At 40.6% G+C, this 18,589-nt stretch overlaps 2 protein-coding genes across 16 annotated transcripts in view; both read left to right on the top strand.

The window, feature by feature from the left end:
• Positions 1–8,653, top strand: part of BLTP1 (bridge-like lipid transfer protein family member 1) — a 103,488-nt gene extending 94,835 nt beyond the window's left edge. For 8 of the 12 annotated variants that reach the window (XM_072334111.1, XM_072334119.1, XM_072334121.1 and 5 more), the window contains 12 exons: positions 311–448; positions 828–1,088; positions 2,149–2,299; positions 2,531–2,688; positions 3,187–3,379; positions 3,561–3,778; positions 4,024–4,275; positions 4,740–4,943; positions 5,892–6,086; positions 6,590–6,724; positions 7,473–7,638; positions 7,899–8,653. In XM_072334111.1, coding sequence (XP_072190212.1) covers positions 311–448; positions 828–1,088; positions 2,149–2,299; positions 2,531–2,688; positions 3,187–3,379; positions 3,561–3,778; positions 4,024–4,275; positions 4,740–4,943; positions 5,892–6,086; positions 6,590–6,724; positions 7,473–7,638; positions 7,899–8,115 — 2,288 coding nt within the window. In that variant the 3' untranslated portion in view covers positions 8,116–8,653. The remainder of the gene's footprint in view (positions 1–310; positions 449–827; positions 1,089–2,148; positions 2,300–2,530; positions 2,689–3,186; positions 3,380–3,560; positions 3,779–4,023; positions 4,276–4,739; positions 4,944–5,891; positions 6,087–6,589; positions 6,725–7,472; positions 7,639–7,898) is intronic. The other 4 variants (XM_072334123.1, XM_072334112.1, XM_072334120.1 and 1 more) reach the window with 1 other exon arrangement.
• Positions 8,654–8,774: 121 nt separating this feature from the next.
• On the top strand, positions 8,775–18,219 carry ADAD1 (adenosine deaminase domain containing 1). Of its 4 annotated transcripts, none has more exons than XM_072335746.1 (11): positions 8,775–9,302; positions 9,503–9,697; positions 11,096–11,263; positions 11,803–11,871; positions 12,383–12,508; positions 14,066–14,189; positions 14,385–14,555; positions 14,812–15,038; positions 16,023–16,260; positions 16,731–16,863; positions 17,828–18,219. In XM_072335746.1, exons 1-11 carry the CDS (start codon positions 9,122–9,124, stop codon positions 17,939–17,941), a joined length of 1,746 nt encoding a protein of 581 aa, XP_072191847.1. In that variant the 5' UTR covers positions 8,775–9,121; the 3' UTR covers positions 17,942–18,219. The 4 variants fall into 4 exon arrangements, with proteins under 4 accessions (XP_072191847.1, XP_072191848.1, XP_072191849.1 ...); XM_072335747.1 differs by having other exon boundaries at positions 9,521–9,697; XM_072335748.1 differs by having other exon boundaries at positions 9,524–9,697.
• Positions 18,220–18,589: the final 370 nt, after the last annotated feature.

Here is an 18,589-nt window from a genome sequence, read left to right on the forward strand (position 1 = left end):
GATTAATCTGCTATTAAAGCCCTCAGATGTGGAGTCTCAGAGGCAGATATAACACAAGTAGGACTTAACAACATTTATATACGTAGGCTTCATCTTCTCTTTAAGAAATCTGTGTGTATCTGATGTTGTACTTGGATATATCACAATGCCTCAAGAAAACTGCAGGTTTTACTGTTTTTCATTACAGCACGGGCTGTACCAATGGGGTAGAGAAGTATTTGATGATTTTGCAGAGCTGTTATTAGATGCAGTTACCAAAACCTGTTACTAATGACATTTTACGGTGTTGTATGCACACCTTATTTTTCAGCTGTCTGTGATATAGGATCTGCATCTTTTAAATACGATATGCGTCGACTTAGTGAGATTCTAGCCTTCCCAAGAGCATGGTACAGGAGAAGCATTGCTAGACGGCTTTTCCTGGGTGATCAAACCATAAATCTGCCAGGTAGGATTCTGCTCCTTATCACAGAAAGCCTTCTTGTGCAAGAGGTTACAGTAGGAGTTATATAAGCATATATTACCTGTTTGCTTTTACATATGTGACAAGATACAAATACAGAAGTAGAAATGTATTGTAAGTTGCTCTGGATGCTCCAGTAAATTGAAATAAAAGATTCCAGGAATAAAAACAAATCAAGAGTTTGTGAAGTAGCAATTGAATTTCAAGCTAATAATAGTTAAAACATTAATTAAGCCGTAGTTACAATAAATGAAGCTTTATTTAAAACTCTGCAAACAGTACTTGGTATGTGGGAGAATATTGGTCAACAAAAACAAAATAATTTTGTTGTTATTCACATACTTCTTTTTCTTTTTCTTTCCAGTAGCATCAGGCCCTGGAACACCAGATTCAATCGAAGGAGTCAGCCAACATCTTTCTCCTGAATCATCACGGAAAGCGTACTGTAGGACGTGGGAGCAACCCTGCCAGTCTGCTTCATTTACACACATGGCACAGTCACCGAGTGTTTTTAATGAACATAATGCAAACAGCAGCATGTCACCAGGGACAGCAGCTCATAACTTAAAGTCTCCAGCTGTTACAAGATCCAGGAGTGTGTCTGATTCTTCAGTGCCTCAGAGAGGTTAGTAGGCTATGTTTTTTTTTCACTGTTTTTTGTTTTGTTTTTCAAGTATTTTCATCAGTTGAATTAAAAAGATATTGTTACTACAGCATACAAAATAGTGATATTCTTTTCCACTGTGCCTGGGAGTGAAAAGCCCATGGCTTATAGTAAGGAGAATGTCTGAAACAGGTAACCGTACTCCAAGAAACTGCGTTATTTGATACAATTGCTGTTTCTTTTACTAGGGCAGAAGTTAGATGAGCTTTCCAGCTTAATTTGATTGCACCGTCATCTTTGCCCTCCCTTCTCCTCCAAGTAATAACCACAAAGGTCTAAATAAGAATAGCTTATATATAAGAAATAAAGTAACTTTTAATTTCTTTTACTACGTGTTGTTGTGTCTTACTGCAGTGTACCACTGGCTGCTGGGAATATGTATGGAATTAGAGACAGGAGATTTAAACGTACAGTGGTTATTGTGTTCTAGGAAAAATGTCTGTGAGGAGAGAGGACAGATTTTATTTTATTTTATTTTATTTTATTTTATTTTATTTTATTTTATTTTATTTTCTATTTAGAAGGAAAGATACTAGCTTTCAAGGTAGAACAGCTGAAAAACAATATAAGGCTGATAGAATGGCTTGCTCAAAGGAAATTTTGCACAGTCTTTTTAAGAGTATTTTTAGATTTTTATGAGAAGAGTGAGAGCTCTAATTCTTGAAATCCTAAGTTGACTCTGTGCCAATAAGCACTACATGAATATTCTAATACTAATAATTTATTTTCTGATTTAAACTTCTAAAAGAAACAAGCGAAGAGTTAAAAACACACTCTTGCATGCCTGGTGGCAAATTTAAAATCTTTTCTCTTAAGGATATTAGTAAAACTAAATGTGTAAAATACTTTCATTTCTCTGACAGCTAAAGCAATATGTAATGTAGATCCTCAAGCTCTCACTTATCCTCACCTGTAGTTTTGTGGTGCCCATTAAGTGTGGTGTTTGTCTGTCTTTCATATTTTTCAATGTTTATATTCTGCCAGTTTTTGTGACTTAAGTTTTGCCTACTTTTTTATTTAGATGCACTCTCAAAAACATCAACTCCATTTAATAAATCAAATAAAGCTGGAAGCCCCCAAGGAACACCATGGGAAACACTGGTTGTATTTGCTATGAACCTGAAGCAATTAAATGTCCAAATGAATATGAGCAATGTAATGGGCAATACCACGTGAGTATAAAACAGGATAAAGTGTGGTTTAGCAGACAGTGTTGTTTTAGGGACACAAAAAACCACAAATGTAACCCCTTGTGAATGCTGGTAGATGCTTAATCATAAAGGCGCCGCGTGCTTAATCCACATTATTTACTTCTTTGCAGTAAATCATTCTCCATTTTTCTTTTGACATAGACAATTGTCTGATTTCTGAAAAACTGTTGACTATTTTTACTTCTGTTGAAGGTGGACCACCAGCGGTTTGAAAAGCCAAGGTCGTCTGTCTGTGGGCAGTAGCAGAGATCGGGAAATTAGCATGTCTGTTGGTTTGGGAAGATCACAGCTGGACTCCAGAGGTGGAGTTGTTGGCGGTACCATAGATGTTAATACCCTGGAGATGGTGGGTAAGTTGGGAAGCTGCCTGGTACTGGTATATGCTCAGAACAACAGCTAAAATGGTTCTTCTGTTTTGTAAACTTTGTAAACTTGGCATATTCCAACTTTGCATTCTTGTTTGTGTCTACTCACTATGAAAAACACTTTGAATTCAAGGAGTAGCTTCCTGATTAGGGGTGGAATTAGTGTTAGTGTTGCCCTAAAATTATGCTGATGAGGTGTGCAACCCTTTAGCCTCCTTCAGCTCTCTGGACAGATGGCAACCAATAAGATTTGACAGCATTTAAGCTCTTCCTAGAGTTTCCCAAGCACTTACAATCTAGGAAATGGAACAGTGGGTTAGGAAAGACTCCAGATGTTCTGGGTCTCCCAGTGCATCGGGAAGAAACCAGTGCTTTCTCAGTCCCTCATATATGTCATGAGGATTGCATAAGGGTGTATTTCTAGAAAAACAAATCTTATTACCTTTAATTCTGTGTTTCTGTGCTGCTTTCATTCTATTGTAGCTCACATTTCTGAGCACCCAAACCAACAGCCCAGTCATAAAATTCAGATTACCATGGGTTCTACTGAAGCACGTGTTGACTATATGGGGTCCAGTATCCTAATGGGAATCTTCAGTAATGCAGATCTTAAACTACAGGATGAATGGAAAATTAACCTGTATAACACTTTGGACTCAAGCATCTCTGATAAAAGGTAACGCTGCTTGCTGATTTTCACTTTTATAATACTTGACAATGTCAAATTCTGTCCATTATGGATTTTGTCCAGTATTGATAACTAAAATCATAAGTTTTACAGAAATCAAAGCATCCACTTTTTTTTGTCAGTAAGAAATTGGTTAATTGAACATGTTCTTGCTGTTTTTAATACCTAGTGAAATATTTGTCCATGGGGACTTGAAATGGGATATCTTCCAAGTGATGATTTCGAGATCGACTACACCAGATCTAATAAAAATAGGAATGAAACTCCAGGAGTTCTTTACTCAGCAGTTTGACACAAGCAAACGAGCTTTGTCTACGTGGGGACCAGTTCCTTATCTGCCTCCCAAGACAATGGCCAACAACTTGGAGAGAAGTTCACATGAACAATGTAAGTAGTCCCAAAAAGAAGTATGCTTTCTAATTTGGATGTTTTTATTTTGAAAATCAATCTGAGAAACAAGTACTCTTGTTCTGGTATTCATAAGCTAAAACCATCTTAGATGGCAAAGATGAGTCAATGTCAGTGAAATTACGCATGATGTCTCTGTTTTTAACAAAATATGTAACCGTGGCAGCAAGCTTTCCTGTTTCTTTATTGAAGTTTGGTTCTGTAATTGCCTTTTTCATTTCTAGTATTGGATGCAGCCCATCATCGTCATTGGCCAGGAGTTCTGAAGGTGGTGTCTGGATGCCATATATCCTTATTTCAGATGCCACTGCCAGAAGATGGAATGCAATTTGGAGGATCCATGAGCTTGCATGGGAACCATATGACGCTGGCTTGTTTCCATGGGCCTAATTTCCGTTCAAAATCTTGGGCCTTATTTCACCTTGAAGAACCCAATATAGCATTTTGGACAGAAGCACAGAAAGTTTGGGAAGATGGTAATTTAAATAATTTCATCATCTCTTAAAATCATTTTAATGAACTTTTGAAGAATATATTGATATATCAGAATAAAAAAGCGTATTAAAAAAAAAAAAAAAAGCCAAGTATACTATGATATGATTGAAGTGTATTAGATTTGTTCCTGATCGTGTGTCTAGGAAGGGGACTGTTTGTCTTGTTAATTGCATGATTGCATTGATGCAGTCATTCATTTCTACGTAACAAATTTTGAATGTCTAAATATTGGGAAACTTTCACTATCTGTAGATACTGAGGATTTAAATCTTTCTGGTTTTTTGTAAGCATAGCATAGATTTTTGATGCTACTGGCTTAGTAATTATTCCTGGTAGATACCTGTGCAAGGGAGAGGAGAAATCCCGCTACCCTTTCTAAGTTGGTGTGTTTTTTTTCCATTTCTCTTTTCTCTCCCGCTCTGTATGCATCACACCTTCGATGCAGGTACTAGTGAACATTCTACATACATTGTGCAAACCCTAGACTTTCACTTAGGCCATAACACTATGGTCACCAAACCATGTGGAGCGCTCGAAAGCCCCATGGCAACAATCACTAAGATAACAAGGCGCCGCCATGAAAATCCCCCACATGGAGTTGCCAGTGTGAAAGAGTGGTTCAATTATGTTACAGCCACCAGGAATGAAGGTAAGATTCATGTCCATTACATTTTGGGGTTGTCAGTCAATGAACATTGTGCTAAACTTCAAATGAGCTAAGAAGAGAGCTCAAATGGAAGCTGTTTCTTCTACAGCATGTTAAAGCAAAGTGTGGAATAACAGATTATGCTGTGTAGTCAGAAATGAGCCGTTTATGGTTTCTTAAGTCATACTTTAAAGTCATTGATATGCTGTACTATTTGTGCTTCTTGAAAGACACAAGACACAAGAAAGTAATGGTTGAGGTTCACATGTAGAGATACAATCTGTTAATTGTTTTTACATAGCCCTGTTTTGATACATCCAGAGTTTTTAAGTATATCAACAGTGACTTTTGATTGTTTGATTTGTCTGGAGGGGCTGGCTGAAGAATATGAACAGTGAAGTAGTAACCTTTCTTAACTTTTTGTCTTGTGACAAATTTTACTAATTGAAAAGATAGCCAATATAGCTAATGTTGCATGTATGCTTCAGTGAAAGTATCATGGCAAAGTTGGATACCTAGTTGACGGTGGTTTTTATATCAATGCTGCCTCAGTGAATTTAGGTGTCACTTGCATTCATTGGCCACGTTTATTTTCAGTGTAAGTCCCGTCTTATTTTCTAGCACAGATGGCATGCTTTGAGCCCACTGTCTGTATTTTGCTTAACTGGAATTTCGTAGTTAGAACAAAGTTGTGATGGGGTGTCAGATGAATAAAACCTGGACTTTCACCTTCCCAAAAACATTAACGAACATTCTCACAAATGCTTATATGTTACAGTACTGACATCTGTTTCCTCCTCTCTTCTTTATTACAAGGTGGTGTTGTTTTTTTTTTCACTATATGAAATTGCCAGTATTAAATTTCATGAAATTTTGTCATTCTTTGTGCTGACAGAACTGTTTTTTTAAATCAAGATCACTGACTTAAGGCACTTCCCATTGTCCTTGTAGAGTTAAACCTGCTGCGAAATGTTGATGCTAATAACCCAGAGAGCAGCACAACTGTGAAAAGCTCAAGCTTGCTAAGCGGTTTCAGAGGTGGTTCTAGTTACAATCATGAAACTGAAACCATCTTCGCGCTGCCAAGGATGCAGCTGGATTTTAAATCTATTCACGTCCAAGAGCCCCAAGAGCCTTCATTACAAGGTACAGTAAAAACCATTTGCTTTCCTTGGTCTAAAGCTGTTTCTCATAAATGAGGGGTTAAAAACAAAGATGCTGTGCTGATAAGAGGATTTTTTTCTAGAAATTACAGCAGACATATGCAATGAAGGACATGTAATGAAATGCAGAGGGAATTCTGATGAGGAAGTGAAGACCTAGTCCAGAGACTGGTTGCTTTAAAACAAAACAGGCAAAAAAATCCATTTGCTAAGAAATGAATATGAATGTTACAGCTTGGCCGGCTGTTCTGAGGGAGTTGGTTTATAAGTTAGAAAAGGCCTGTTCTGAAAAAGGAAATAGGAGAGAGGAACCTAAACGTCATGCTCCTATGTTCAAAATATTGTCTGCAGACTACAAATGGAATAGAGGGAAATGCCTGCTCAGGAACAGCAGTGTGATTTACAGATGATTTGTAGCAAAAATTCAGTATACTTTGATGCAATATGTACTTAAAGTGTATTAATGCTATTTCCATCTGATTGTAGATACAAGCATTAAACCAAAGGTGGAATGCAGTGTGGTAACTGAATTTACAGACCACATCTGTGTAACTATGGATGCTGAATTGATCATGTTTCTGCACGACTTGGTGTCGGCTTATCTAAAAGAAAAAGAAAAAGGTAAGCTGTTAGTATCTGAAGTAACACCAGTCAGACAGTTACACACTGACTGACAGTAAATATTGTTGAATGGGAATCATTTCAGCTGACTTTAAGTTAGGCCCTGGAGGACTGGAAGCAGAGAAGTTGCATACAGATAGTACAAATAGCACACTGTCATGTCTCTGCTGTTCAGGGCACTCCTGTTACCCAAAGTATCTCTAAATTCAATCCCAGTTCAGATATTTGTTTACGTTTTATTCGTTGTGCTGTTTGGAGGGGAAAGGGCTGCTGCTCCTTCTCTGCATTCTAGGATTTAAACTCAAGGAGAAGCTGGATTCAGGTTCCCCTCGTGCCTTTGGGCAAATTTAATTACTCCCCCACCGTCCTCCTGCTCAGAATGTGCTGTCAATCAAAATAAAAATTAAAAACTAAGCATGCATTTGCATGTAGCTTATGGAATGCAATATGCTTTGTTGTGTGCCACGATGAGTTTGAAAGAAATACCCTGCATATGTGTGGGTTGGCTGGCAGAGGAAACAATTCCCCATTCCTGTACCATCCACTGATGTTTTTCTTATCGTATGTTTTATTGAAACCAGAACCATTGCTGGCAATTCAGAAGATCTTACAAAACAAGGTGAAACACAAGCTGGTTTTCTCTTGTTTGAAATGCGGTCTGGAGTTTCCTTTAAGATGTATGAAGATTCATATGAGATGCTCAAACTGACTGGTTGCTTTTTTTTCCCTGCCCCTCTCCATTTTGTAGCTATTTTTCCTCCTCGCATTTTGGCTTCTCGTCCAGGGCAGAAGAACTCTGCTGGTGTACTTGAGGACAGCTCCACAGAGAGAGAAGCAGAGGAAAGCATTACTTACACTACAGTTGACTGGAGAGAATTTATCTGCAATACTTGGCATTTGGAGCCCACGCTCAGGTAACAAGCAGGCTTACCTGTAATCTGCCTGTCTATACGTTTTGTTTATGGGTACTGTCCTTCACACCACAAATGTTTCCAAGCTGGTGCTGTTCAGCTGCTGTACAGATGCTGCAATGGCTTTATCTTTGGCTATTAGTGCTGGTCTGGAAGGTGAGATGCACGTTAATAATGACAAAGATGGGTAGTTCCAGATAGTTGCTATCTGTACCTGAGACTGAGTCTGCCTACTATTGTTTCTGTTGGATTTTATTTTTAAGATTAATATCCTGGACTGGGAGGAAAATCGACCCTGTTGGTGTTGACTACATCCTCCAAAAGCTGGGCTTCCATCATGCCAGGACTACCATCCCCAAGTGGCTGCAGCGTGGGGTGATGGATCCTTTGGACAAGGTTCTGTCCGTTCTGATAAAGAAACTTGGTACTGCACTACAGGATGAGAAGGAAAAGAAAGGCAAAGACAAAGAGGAGTACTGAAGCGATAACGTGACAACCACCATTCCATTTGATTTTTATCAAAGTGTTTTACTACGAGGTTTATATATGGTTTAAAAGAAAAACCTAACAGCATTTTGCTACTCTACTTAGAACTTACATTGTGAGTAACTGTTTACTGTGGTACTTGATACCATTCTGTATTGGAAGTATTGCATGGTTACGACCAATGTATATTCTGTGAAGGAACACTGGCAGTCGCTTCTCGGCACCCACTGGTTTATTCTGTGCAATATGATTCCTGCATCTTTTAAATACTGCAGATTTACTGTGAATTTTATTAAACTTCATTTGCCATAACACAGCCCCTTTGTTGATGTGACTGGTAATTGAGTTGTCAATGTAGACTTGTGTAAATTTATATATATATATAACTTATGAAACTGTGATCGCCTTAGTGCTAAAAAAATCTTTAAGTTTATTACACTTGTAATAAAATTTAACTATTGTACAGGGTCGTTGGTTTTTTGGTTTTGTTTTTTGTTCAACTTCTTTGATTAAAAAAGTGCTTTAAGTGTAACGTTGCATCCAGTCTCATTTAAGACGCTGTGAAGAGCAGCCCCTCAGCTCGCCGCCCTCCCGCTCTCGGGCCGCGGCTGCGCGGTGTTGGTGCCGCCCTCCCCCGTCGGGACGCGGAGCGTCTGCGGGCGTCGAGCGCCAAAAGGAGGCCCGGCCCTTCTTCCTCGAGCCTCGGCACGTGGCGGTCGGAGCTGCGGCCCGCGGAGGGATCCGCAGTCTTCGGAGCCGCGCGTGGTGAGGCTCTGTGAGGTGGTTGTTTGCCGCTCGGGCTCCTTTAGCGCCGGCCGTGGGAGTTCCCGTGCTGGCTCTGGAGGCGGCGTGGTGGTGGTGAGGGCCGCGTGCCGGTGCTTCCCCAGGCTTCGGTGTCAGCCGTTCCCGTGGAGCGGCTCAGCCGAGGAAGGAGAGGAGCTCGCTGCCGGGCTTCGGCGTCTGGCGCCGTTCCTGTTGAGCTCCGTCAGGCTGACCGGGCATGGCCGCCAGCAGTGACAGCATGCAGCGGGCTGGGACGGCCAGCTGTAAGCCCGCAGCGGAGAAGGCTGTGCTGGTGCAGACTCCCGCCCAGCTGCTGAGCCCCGCGGCTGTGAAGCCCAGGCTCCCGCTTTCTCATGGCCAGCACGGACCGAGCTCCCTGGAGACGGGAGAAAACCCAGGTATAGCTTTCAGTTCGTTCATTGGGGCTGGCTGTGTAAATGAGCTGTTAGTGATACTGAGCGGAACTCGAATGGCTTTGGAACTCTGCTTGGGTTTCCTTGTCAGTGCATTTTCTCTAGCACCGAGAACCGTCTACAGAGTGTTTCTTTTAACCAAACACAAACCGTTGGAAGAGAGCGCTCAGTGTTTTTACGTTTAGTCCTTGCTCTCCTTGCAGCAGTGTTTTCAGCTCGCCCAGCCCACCCGTCCCCAGGGCCGGCAGTAGTTCAGGACGTGTGGCTGGCAGACCTCATTGTGGGGTACAAGAAGGGCACAATGAACCCCGTGTCGGCCCTGCACCAGTTTGCGCAAAGGTACGGCATGCAGCTCGATTTTAAAGAGACTGGCGTGGCAGGTAAATGCTTCTTTCTTTACGTACAGTTGTGTTGGAGATGGTTTCGATTTCTTGGGTTAACGCTGATACCACTAACAAGTTTTTGTTGTGCTTCCTGACTGAGCTTCCCCATGACTGCCGTGTTCCCAGTTCTGCACGTTGTTTTCTTCTTGCAGAAGCAGCTGTGCTCCTCATTCGGGGTGCAGCAATTGTGTGCTGCCCTGGAACTTACATTATTTTGTTTAAGGAGGCAGAGTCAGCAAAGCTGAGCAGTCCTGCAGTTCTTCTGTAAGAGAAGTTATCCTTTTCCCTGGTCTTCTTTGCTCTTCATTACATTCATTCCAGCTTGGGCTGCATTCTGAGCAGGGCTGCATATAACATTCTAAGTAAGGTTTCTGTGCAGTAGCCTGAATGCCTGCTCACCTCGATGGTCTTGAATGATGTAAGCAAAGCTTTTGCTTCATCCTAGAATTCATCAGCTGATGATCTGGAGGAGTCCAGCCCTGTTTTTCATGAGGAATTCCATTATTCTGCTGCAGAGCTATAAGTTGAATCAGATGCAGCATGCCATTGTATTCCAGTTTCTGTCTGTCTGTGAGTCTAAGAAGTCTGTTCCTTCAAAATTTACTACCAGTAATTGTGTGCTGTGGTTAAATAGCAGTCTTTTTCCTTACTTAAGGTGCTCCTATTTCCCTTGTTTTAGGTGTTCCATATTTAGAAGTTCTCTGATAGCTTTCCTGAGCTGAAATGTTATTTTTCTGTTGCTTTTCCCTCAATCTCTTCTCCTTTTAATCTTTATTTCTCCCATGCCATGTGGTAGCTATGCCTCTTCTTTGCATACCGTGAGGCTTTTTCCTTGTTATTTTAATATTGCTTAAGGTGCAGCTTAACACGCACCTATTTCTGGGGTCTTTGTCTCGACTCTTTTTGCTTCTCTTGTTGTCACACCTTCAGAAAGATGACAGGAGAGATCAGGAGGGGTAAGCTCTTTTCCCCCAGTCTTCTGTTATGGTGGCTTCTCACAGTTCCAAGTTTCTTCCCTTGCTGGGCCTAGTTCTGTCACAGGTTGCCCTGTTTTAATTTAAGAGGGCCCTTTTGGTGCCCCTGTCAGTCACTGTTTGTATGACGAACTGGCGATGGTGGGTTGCCTGCCCTGCCTGCTGACACATGGAACTGACATGGTGGTTTTGCCAGGCAGTTTGGAAAACGTGATGTACTGTTAATAATTGTTAGAGCTGAAGGAGAGCTTTGTGAGAAGTGCAGTGAAGGAATACTGTCAGAATTGTTGTGGAGGTGAAAGGTATTTTTGTTATTATCATCTTTTTTTCTCTTGTAATGATGCTTGAAGTCAATCAAAGTGCCTGAAGCTATGGAAAAGAATATGCTGTTTAGTCATGATTCTTTTTTTCTCCTGAAAAGGACATGGCATAAGTCCTTATTTTGGCATTAGTGCTGTGCTGGATGGTGTTTACTACAAGACTGGATTGGGAAGAAACAAGAAGGAGTCTAAGCAGAGTGCAGCTAAATTGGCACTTGATGAGCTACTGAAGTTGGAGTATGTGGTGGCACCGGTGTCTGGGAAGTCAGGTAAGTATTCAGTCAGTACCTGAAGAGAACTTGAAAAGACTTGCTTAGAGGTTTTCTACCCAAGATCCCTGTGTAGCTTTGTGAAGTGCTTTGGTGTCACAACAGCTGTCAATTTTGAGTCCTTTTAGCAGTTATTCGCTGTTTAGTTTTGAAACTCTTTGTCTCCTCCGTACTGCAAGTTGCACCAGAGTTGTTGGCACAGAAGGGAGAATTGCAGAAGAGAATTAATTAATCTGTTGCTGTTGCACTTGATCTGCTAATTGCTGGATTACAGCAGTATTGAGTTGTTCCTGAGTATGTTTGAATTTTTAGAGTTATGTCCTCAGCTTTGTGTTACTACTTGCAAAAGAATGAAGCTACAGTAATCTTTACCATCATTTAAGGATTGCTGCCTAAATAGTTCTGTGCTTAAATGGACCCCACCAAAAAATTTCTACTTCTTAAGGAATTAGAAGGTTAAACATACTGGAAATTGTGTTTGATCCATGTTTTGAAGTTTGTATTGTTGACGCCTATTTGAAGCTGTCTTAAATCTTCAGGTCCTCTCTGTAGTCTGGTTGAGCCTGAAACTCCAGCAAGCTCTGTTGATGTTTCAAGGATCAGTTTTGGTAAGGAATAGCCTTGCTTAGCTGTGTGATCTGAATCTATAAAGGAAATAATCTGTTTTTGTTTAATGTTTCTTTTAAAAGGCTTTTTGTGATCTGTATGAAGGTTCTGTTACTTTACACGTGTTGTTTTCAAAGAGTACTGGAAGGGCTGGTCACCTAAGTAGCACTTGGACAAATGCTTACAGGCACAGCCCAAGTAAATTGCTTGAACTAAAATCTTGAGGCAGGGGTAGGAATAAATAAGACATTGCTGTCCTTCTTTGAAGTACAATGTCTTGTAGATGATCAAACTTTATCCATGCTCCTGGTTTCTCTTGTATAGTAAAACCACAAAGTGTTGACTGCATCCTTTCATTTATTTGAGTCTTTCTTTGTAATTGTCAGAGGCACAAGTATATGCTGGTGCTAGTGCTTTTACGTGTCTGTAAATTTACACTCTGCTCAGTGCTTGATGCTGCCTGATTTTCCCCCTGCCTGTTTGTGTCTTGCTGGCTTTTATTGTTCTGTTTAGAAGGACGACACCATATATATCAGAAATTTTTGCAGACAGTTGAAGGAGTATTTAACAGCCTGACTGCTGAGAATCCTGATTACCAAAGCTGTGGCAGTTCACTGGCTGCCTTCATCATTGAGAAAGGCAAGTATGTTTTGATACAGAATACTGGGGCTTCAGCAATCTAGCCTGTGTTTCCCAGGGGCCTTCATTCATTGTGTTTTTGACCTTGCTCAACAACAGTAGCTGTTCTTCTTTGACATACTCATTACTGATGGCTTCATCATAAGTATTCAGTGTGTTTCAGTGTGCTGACTTAAAGAGGAATCGGACTAGAGTCTCAAAGTTGGAAAAGGCATCTAAGATCATCCAATCTGGCCATCCATCAGCACTAATATTTCCCACTAAACAATGTCCCTCAGTACAACATCTTGGTGTTCCTTGAAACCTCCAGGGATGGTGATTCCACCACCTCCCTGGGCAGACTGTGCCAGAGCCTGACCGCTCTCTCAGGGAAGAAATATTTCCTAACATCCAACCTCAGTCTCTCCTGGCACAACTTGAGGCCATTCCCTCTAGTCCTGATGTCTGTTACATTGGAGAAGAGGCCAACCCCTACCTTGGCAAAACCTCCTTTCAAGCAGTTGTAGGGAGTGATAAAGTCACCCCTGAGCCTCCTCCAGACTAAATAATCCCAGCACCTTCAGTGGCTCCTTGTAGGAGTTGTGCTCTAGACCTCTCACTGTCTTTGTTGCCCTTCTCTGGACATGCTTGAGGGCCTCATTGTCTTTCTTGCAGTAAGGGTCCCAAAACAATGCAGTACTCGAGGTGTGGCTTCACCAGTGCTGAGTACAGAGGAATGATCACTTCCCTGCTCCTGCTGGCAGCACACTAATACAAACCAGGATGCCATTGGCCACCTGGGCACACCACTGGCTCATGTCCAGCAGAGCATTGACCAACACCCCCAGGTCCATTTCCTCTACACAGTCTTCCTACTGCCCTGCCCTGCTGCCTGGGGTTGTTGTGGCCAAAGTGCAGGACCCGGCACTTGGTCTTGTTGATCTTCATCCCATTTGCGTCAGCACAGCTATCCAGCCTGTCCAGGTCATTCTGCAGGGCCTTTCTATCCCCAGGCAGATTGACAGTTTGTGCCAGCTTGGTGTCATCTGCAAACTTACCAAGGGTGTACCCAATATCCTTGTCCAGATCATTGATAAAGATATTGAACAGGACAGGCCCCAGTTCTGACCCCTGGGGAGCACCACTTGTGACTGGTCACCAGCTGGATTGGTGCATTGGTGTAGATGCTCTTCAGCTGAGCCTCTTGATATCCCCCCCCCCATTACCATCATCATTCCCTTAGGCTCATCTGTAGCAAATCTGGTTTTATCCTCTTTCCCCTTCCTGTCTCATTGAAAGCCTTCTCAAAGAGTCCTGCCAGCTCCTGGGCCAGGATCTGTTTTCCCCTTTGAGACAGGTGAGATCCATCTGTAGACATTAGGCCAGGTGCTGAGTAAATTGCCCCATGGTCAAAGAAAGCCAGAGTTCTTGTGATTGCGTTAGTAAAGCTGTCTAGACCAGTAATCCCTACTCTGTCTCACTTGTTTGATCTTTGTTTTGGAACTTATTTTTTTAATTTAACTTTGTGCTTTGACTGACTGACCATTGTGTTTTATTGCAAGTGTGTTTTCTTTTTAGGTGGAGAGCATCAAGTCGTAGCTCTAGGAACAGGAGACTGTAATTACAGCAGTGATTATTCACCTGAGGGAAGAGTGGTACATGACAGCCATGCCATCGTTACTGCACGACGTTCTCTTCTCCGGTGAGACTGTGTGTAGCAGTTGTTACCACTACTTTGGCTGCCAGTTCTTAGCTTCACTTTTCTGAGAATAAATACATTTGCATTTCTTTAGTGTGTTCCTTTGAGTTTATTTTTCAATCAGTGTAAATGAAATGTGAATGTTCATTGATCTCTAAACAAAGTAGTATCTCTTATGCCTGTTGTCACCTGTTTTAGATATTTTTATCGACATCTTTTGCTGTTCTATAATGAAAATCCAGCACACAGAGAGCAATCCCTGTTTTGCACAGCGCCTGACTCGAAGCTGCTTACCCTAAAGCGGAATATAAGAATTTATCTCTATATAAGTCAGCTGCCAAAAGGATCTGCTCAGATAAAAACACAGCTGTAAGTACTCAGGTATTCTCGGAGGTATTGTAATGGAAAGCTAGTTTGTTTCAATGACCTACAGAGACAAACTCTGGGAAATGCTTCCTCCTAATGCAGCAGGTTGACTTATATATCAAGTGAGTTAATTTAAGGATGGGTTTTTAGAAGGAAATTACTTATGTGGAACTGGTTGGGTGTTGGTGGAGAAACAGCACTTCATAATAATCTCTTTGAATACTTCCTCACAGGGATTTCTTTTCTTGCCTTACTTTAGATGTCTCAATCCACATTCTCTAACTGCTTGCCAGGCTGCTGAGGAGCTGTGTCTCCATGTTGCTATAGAAGGCAAGATTTATCTTTCTCTTTCTTGTCCTTCTAAAACTGTGAGAGTAATCAGTATGTCAGCTAGTGACAAGTTAACAAAATGGGAAGTGGTTGGAGTTCAGGGAGCGCTGCTGAGTTACTTCATTGAACCAGTTTATATCAACACCATTCTTGTAGGTAAGCTTAATAAACTTCAGTCTTTTTTCCATGTTTTCATCTTCAAGTTTGCTTTAATTTTATTGTAAAATATAATCAACGAAGTGAATGAAGTTGTTTCTTTAAAGAACTGCAGTTGTTTGTGGAATGTTTTGTTTTCCCTTACTTTGGAATTACCCTAATGTAAAACTCAGTCTCATTCTTTTGTGTTTGTGTTTTAACTTAGCTGTTGTTTTATAACAAATAAAATGTTAAATGCTGACAAAGTACCAAGTACCTGTGATGGATGCTGTGTTAAGTGTTTGCTCAGATACAGTGACTTCAAGGTGACGGTGTAGTCAGGTAGAAATGAGCAGTGGTGGAAGAACTTTTTTGTGCATTTCTTTGTGTGATGGAATTAATGAGTATTATCTGTGAGTGCTTGTATCATGAGGCTTAGTACACAACTCTCTGAGCTCCCCAGACACTGAAGCTGTAGCACAGAACAGCTGCCTGATGGGTGTAAGGAAGTTTGGGCACTCTTAAAAGAAGTGATACAGAAGCTTCTCAAGTTCGCTTTAGAGTTGTTTGAGGTAAATAATAGTAAATGTATAATGCTAAATAGAAGAGTAATGTATGATATGAATATTCTTCTAAGATGCTAAGGACCAAAGTGTGTTTATTCGGTAGATATTTTGACTATTTCTTGAGAAGCAGTGGAGCAAATTAAGTTTATTTAAGCAGTCAGTGAAAGTGTGTAATGGAAATCTGCAGTTCGGTGGTTTCCGGTGTGAAAGCCTGAGAACTTTTCTTGAGTGAGATAGTTTCAGTATGGACGATGTTGAGGGAATTCACTAGGGTGTATCCTAATCCAGAACATCGAAGTTCTGTTTTAATGGTGTCCCAGTGAAAAGTTACACAGTGGTAATTACTTTGGAATGGAGATATCCAATGGAAACAGATGGTTTGTTGATTTATTTTTTGTTTGTTGATCTAATTGCATGTGACTGGCTTTGTTTTTATTAGGAAATGGAAATTGCAAGTGTTTGAAAGGGTTAGAAATAGCTATAAGACAACGTATCGACGATGCGCTCACATCGAAGCTTCCGGTGCTTTACGTGGTCAACAGATCGTTTACTTACTTGGTGAACACTGTACAGCCAACTCAAGTGAATGTGAAACAGAGGTCTCTTAGTTTGAATTGGATGTTGTCAGATGTGCAGCTGGAGGTTGTGGATGGGCTAAATGGGAAAGTCACCGAAAGGTCAGATTTTTTCTTTATTCATTGGAATTGCTTAGCTTTGTTGTTCTGTGCACTTGAATATTTAGCTTTTAAGCTACGTGTAAAGGCTACAGTATAATTCAGATGAGGGGGATTCTTTCTTGTGTTACATGTATGCATCCTGTATTTAGATGCAGTTTTAGAGATCTATCAGTGACATACCAAAATATGATACATCATATACATCATGTCTTCTAGTGAATGCTTTACTTTTCTAAATAGATGCCACGAAGTAGCTCAGATGAATTCCAGTTTGAAAACTGTTCTTGGTCCTCTTATGTTATAGTTCTCATAGCTGCTGACTTGTATCAGCTTTGCACATTCAGAGAAGCAGCATCATGTGATTGAATTCTCAGAGCACTGGGGCAAAAAAAGCCCCACCATGTAACGATCAAAGCAATATACCTATTTCTTTCTGAGTTTTACTGTGCTTGTTGTTGTTCTATCTATAGTTCGCCGTTCAAAAGTGGCTCTTCTATGGCAAGCCGCCTTTGTAAGGCAGCAATGCTGAGTCGTTTCAAATGCCTTGCTGTGCGAGCAAAAAGAACTGATCTGCTTCAAATCACTACGTACCGTGAAGCTAAGGTAGGATGGAAAGGGGGGGGAAATAAGGGAGGTTTCTTGATGGCTGCTCTCAAAAATTGGCAGGGGTGACTCTGTATTGCTTTCTAGATTTGCACGAGCAGGTGGATTCCTTTCTTGCCTGTAATTTTTACATGGGAACCTCTGAAATTGCTGTTTTCAAGTGAAATCAGTCCACTGTATCACTCTTGGCATGCTTCCTATTAAAATCATGAAATCATAGAATCACCAAGGTTGGAAAAGACCTAAAAGATCATCCAGTCCAACCGTTCACCTATTACCAGTAGCTCCCACTAAAGCATGTCCCTCAACACAACATCCAGTTGTCTTCCATCTTCCATACTCTGGCTCAGGATAGACTACACGTTTTTTCTCACAGTAAGGTTAGTTCCATGCTGGAAAATTCTTGGTTTGATGTTTTTAAAACAGAGTTTTATACTCAAATCATACATTGGTAGATAACTTTTCTACCAGGAAGTGTTTTTGTGAGATAATTATGAATTTCATATTAAGCTTGTTGAAAGCATTTATTTTTTTCTTTTCAGAACATTCTGCAGGTGGGTTTTTTGCACGTGTGCTGTTTTATTTCTAGTAAAGTTTTTTTTTTTTTAAACTGCTTTAAAGCAGAATGGCTCATTAAGTGACTGCATGTTCACCATATACTTAGATTTGCTTTGAACAGCGTTGACTGTTCATTGTTTTCAGATAGTGGATCTGAAGAGATGTTGCAGAACATACATGTTGTATTTAACAGAGGAGTTGTCCCATTCCGGTAAATAATTGAATGTACAGCATTAGTGTAGTTTTAGATTCTTAAACATTTTCTATCCTGTCAGCAATAAATGGAACTGTTGTAGGCTTTGCTTTCAGCAAGGCTTGTTCTTATTATATGATAGTGTTAAAGAATGCAGATCACTGTAACCATTATACTTGAGATCTTTCAAGATCCTACTTTTTTCTCATTCAGGTCAAGTCTCATTTCTATCAGGAAGCTAAAAAGTTGCTGCACAGCTACTTAGAGCAACATGGCTATGGATCCTGGATTGTGAAGTCTCCACTTATTGAACAGTTCACTGAATGATTGCAAGATGGATTGTATGTGGAGTCCATTTTCTTTTGGTAAAATGTGATACTAATTAATAGAAAGTTTAGCTGTTAGTAAAATGTTTAACTGTTGGGTTCATGTTCGCAGTGCAGAAATCATTGAGCATGTGTGTCCAACCTGCCAGTTTTAGTTTTATATGTAATGTTGCCCTCTTTTTCTTTTTGTTCTTGTTTAATAAAAAAAATGAAGTTTTGTTACTTATGTTTACTATATTATCTGCCTTGCATGCAACACAAGGAAGTTGATTTCCATTCTGTGGCCTAGGTGAGATAAAAGGTTGGACACCCACTACATGTTGTAGAGCTTCCTACTGTCAATTTAGTTATAAAACTTACTGTAACACAGAAGTATTTTCACAGGTAGGAGCGTGTAACTGCACGTCTGGTTTTCCTCCCAGCATCACCTCGTTCCTTCCCGACGCTATGGGAGTTACTTACGTGCTTTTCCTGTTAGTTGGTTGTGCCTCAGTCTTTTCTTATGCCTTTTTCATAATTATCTTTTTTGGGGGGAAGATCAGTAAAAGTAGGATTTCTTTAATAAATAGATATACCCGTGTGTTACTTTCAGAAAGCAATATTGACCATCTCTACTTTACCTGTAGGTGTCTGTTGGAAATGATTTTTG

The sequence above is a fragment of the Excalfactoria chinensis genome, chromosome 4 (genome assembly GCF_039878825.1).
Source record: "Excalfactoria chinensis isolate bCotChi1 chromosome 4, bCotChi1.hap2, whole genome shotgun sequence".
NCBI lineage: Eukaryota > Metazoa > Chordata > Aves > Galliformes > Phasianidae > Excalfactoria > Excalfactoria chinensis.

What these genes read in the sequence shown, in the direction of transcription:
- ADAD1 (XM_072335746.1), top strand. Translation starts at nt 9,122, where the DNA reads ATGGCCGCCAGCAGTGACAGCATGCAGCGGGCTGGGACGGCCAGCTGT. An exon ending in TAAAGAGACTGGCGTGGCAG is followed by an intron (nt 9,698 to 11,095) that starts GTAAATGCTTCT and finishes TCTCCTGAAAAG; the next exon opens with GACATGGCATAAGTCCTTAT. An exon ending in CTACGTACCGTGAAGCTAAG is followed by an intron (nt 16,864 to 17,827) that starts GTAGGATGGAAA and finishes TTTCTCATTCAG; the next exon opens with GTCAAGTCTCATTTCTATCA.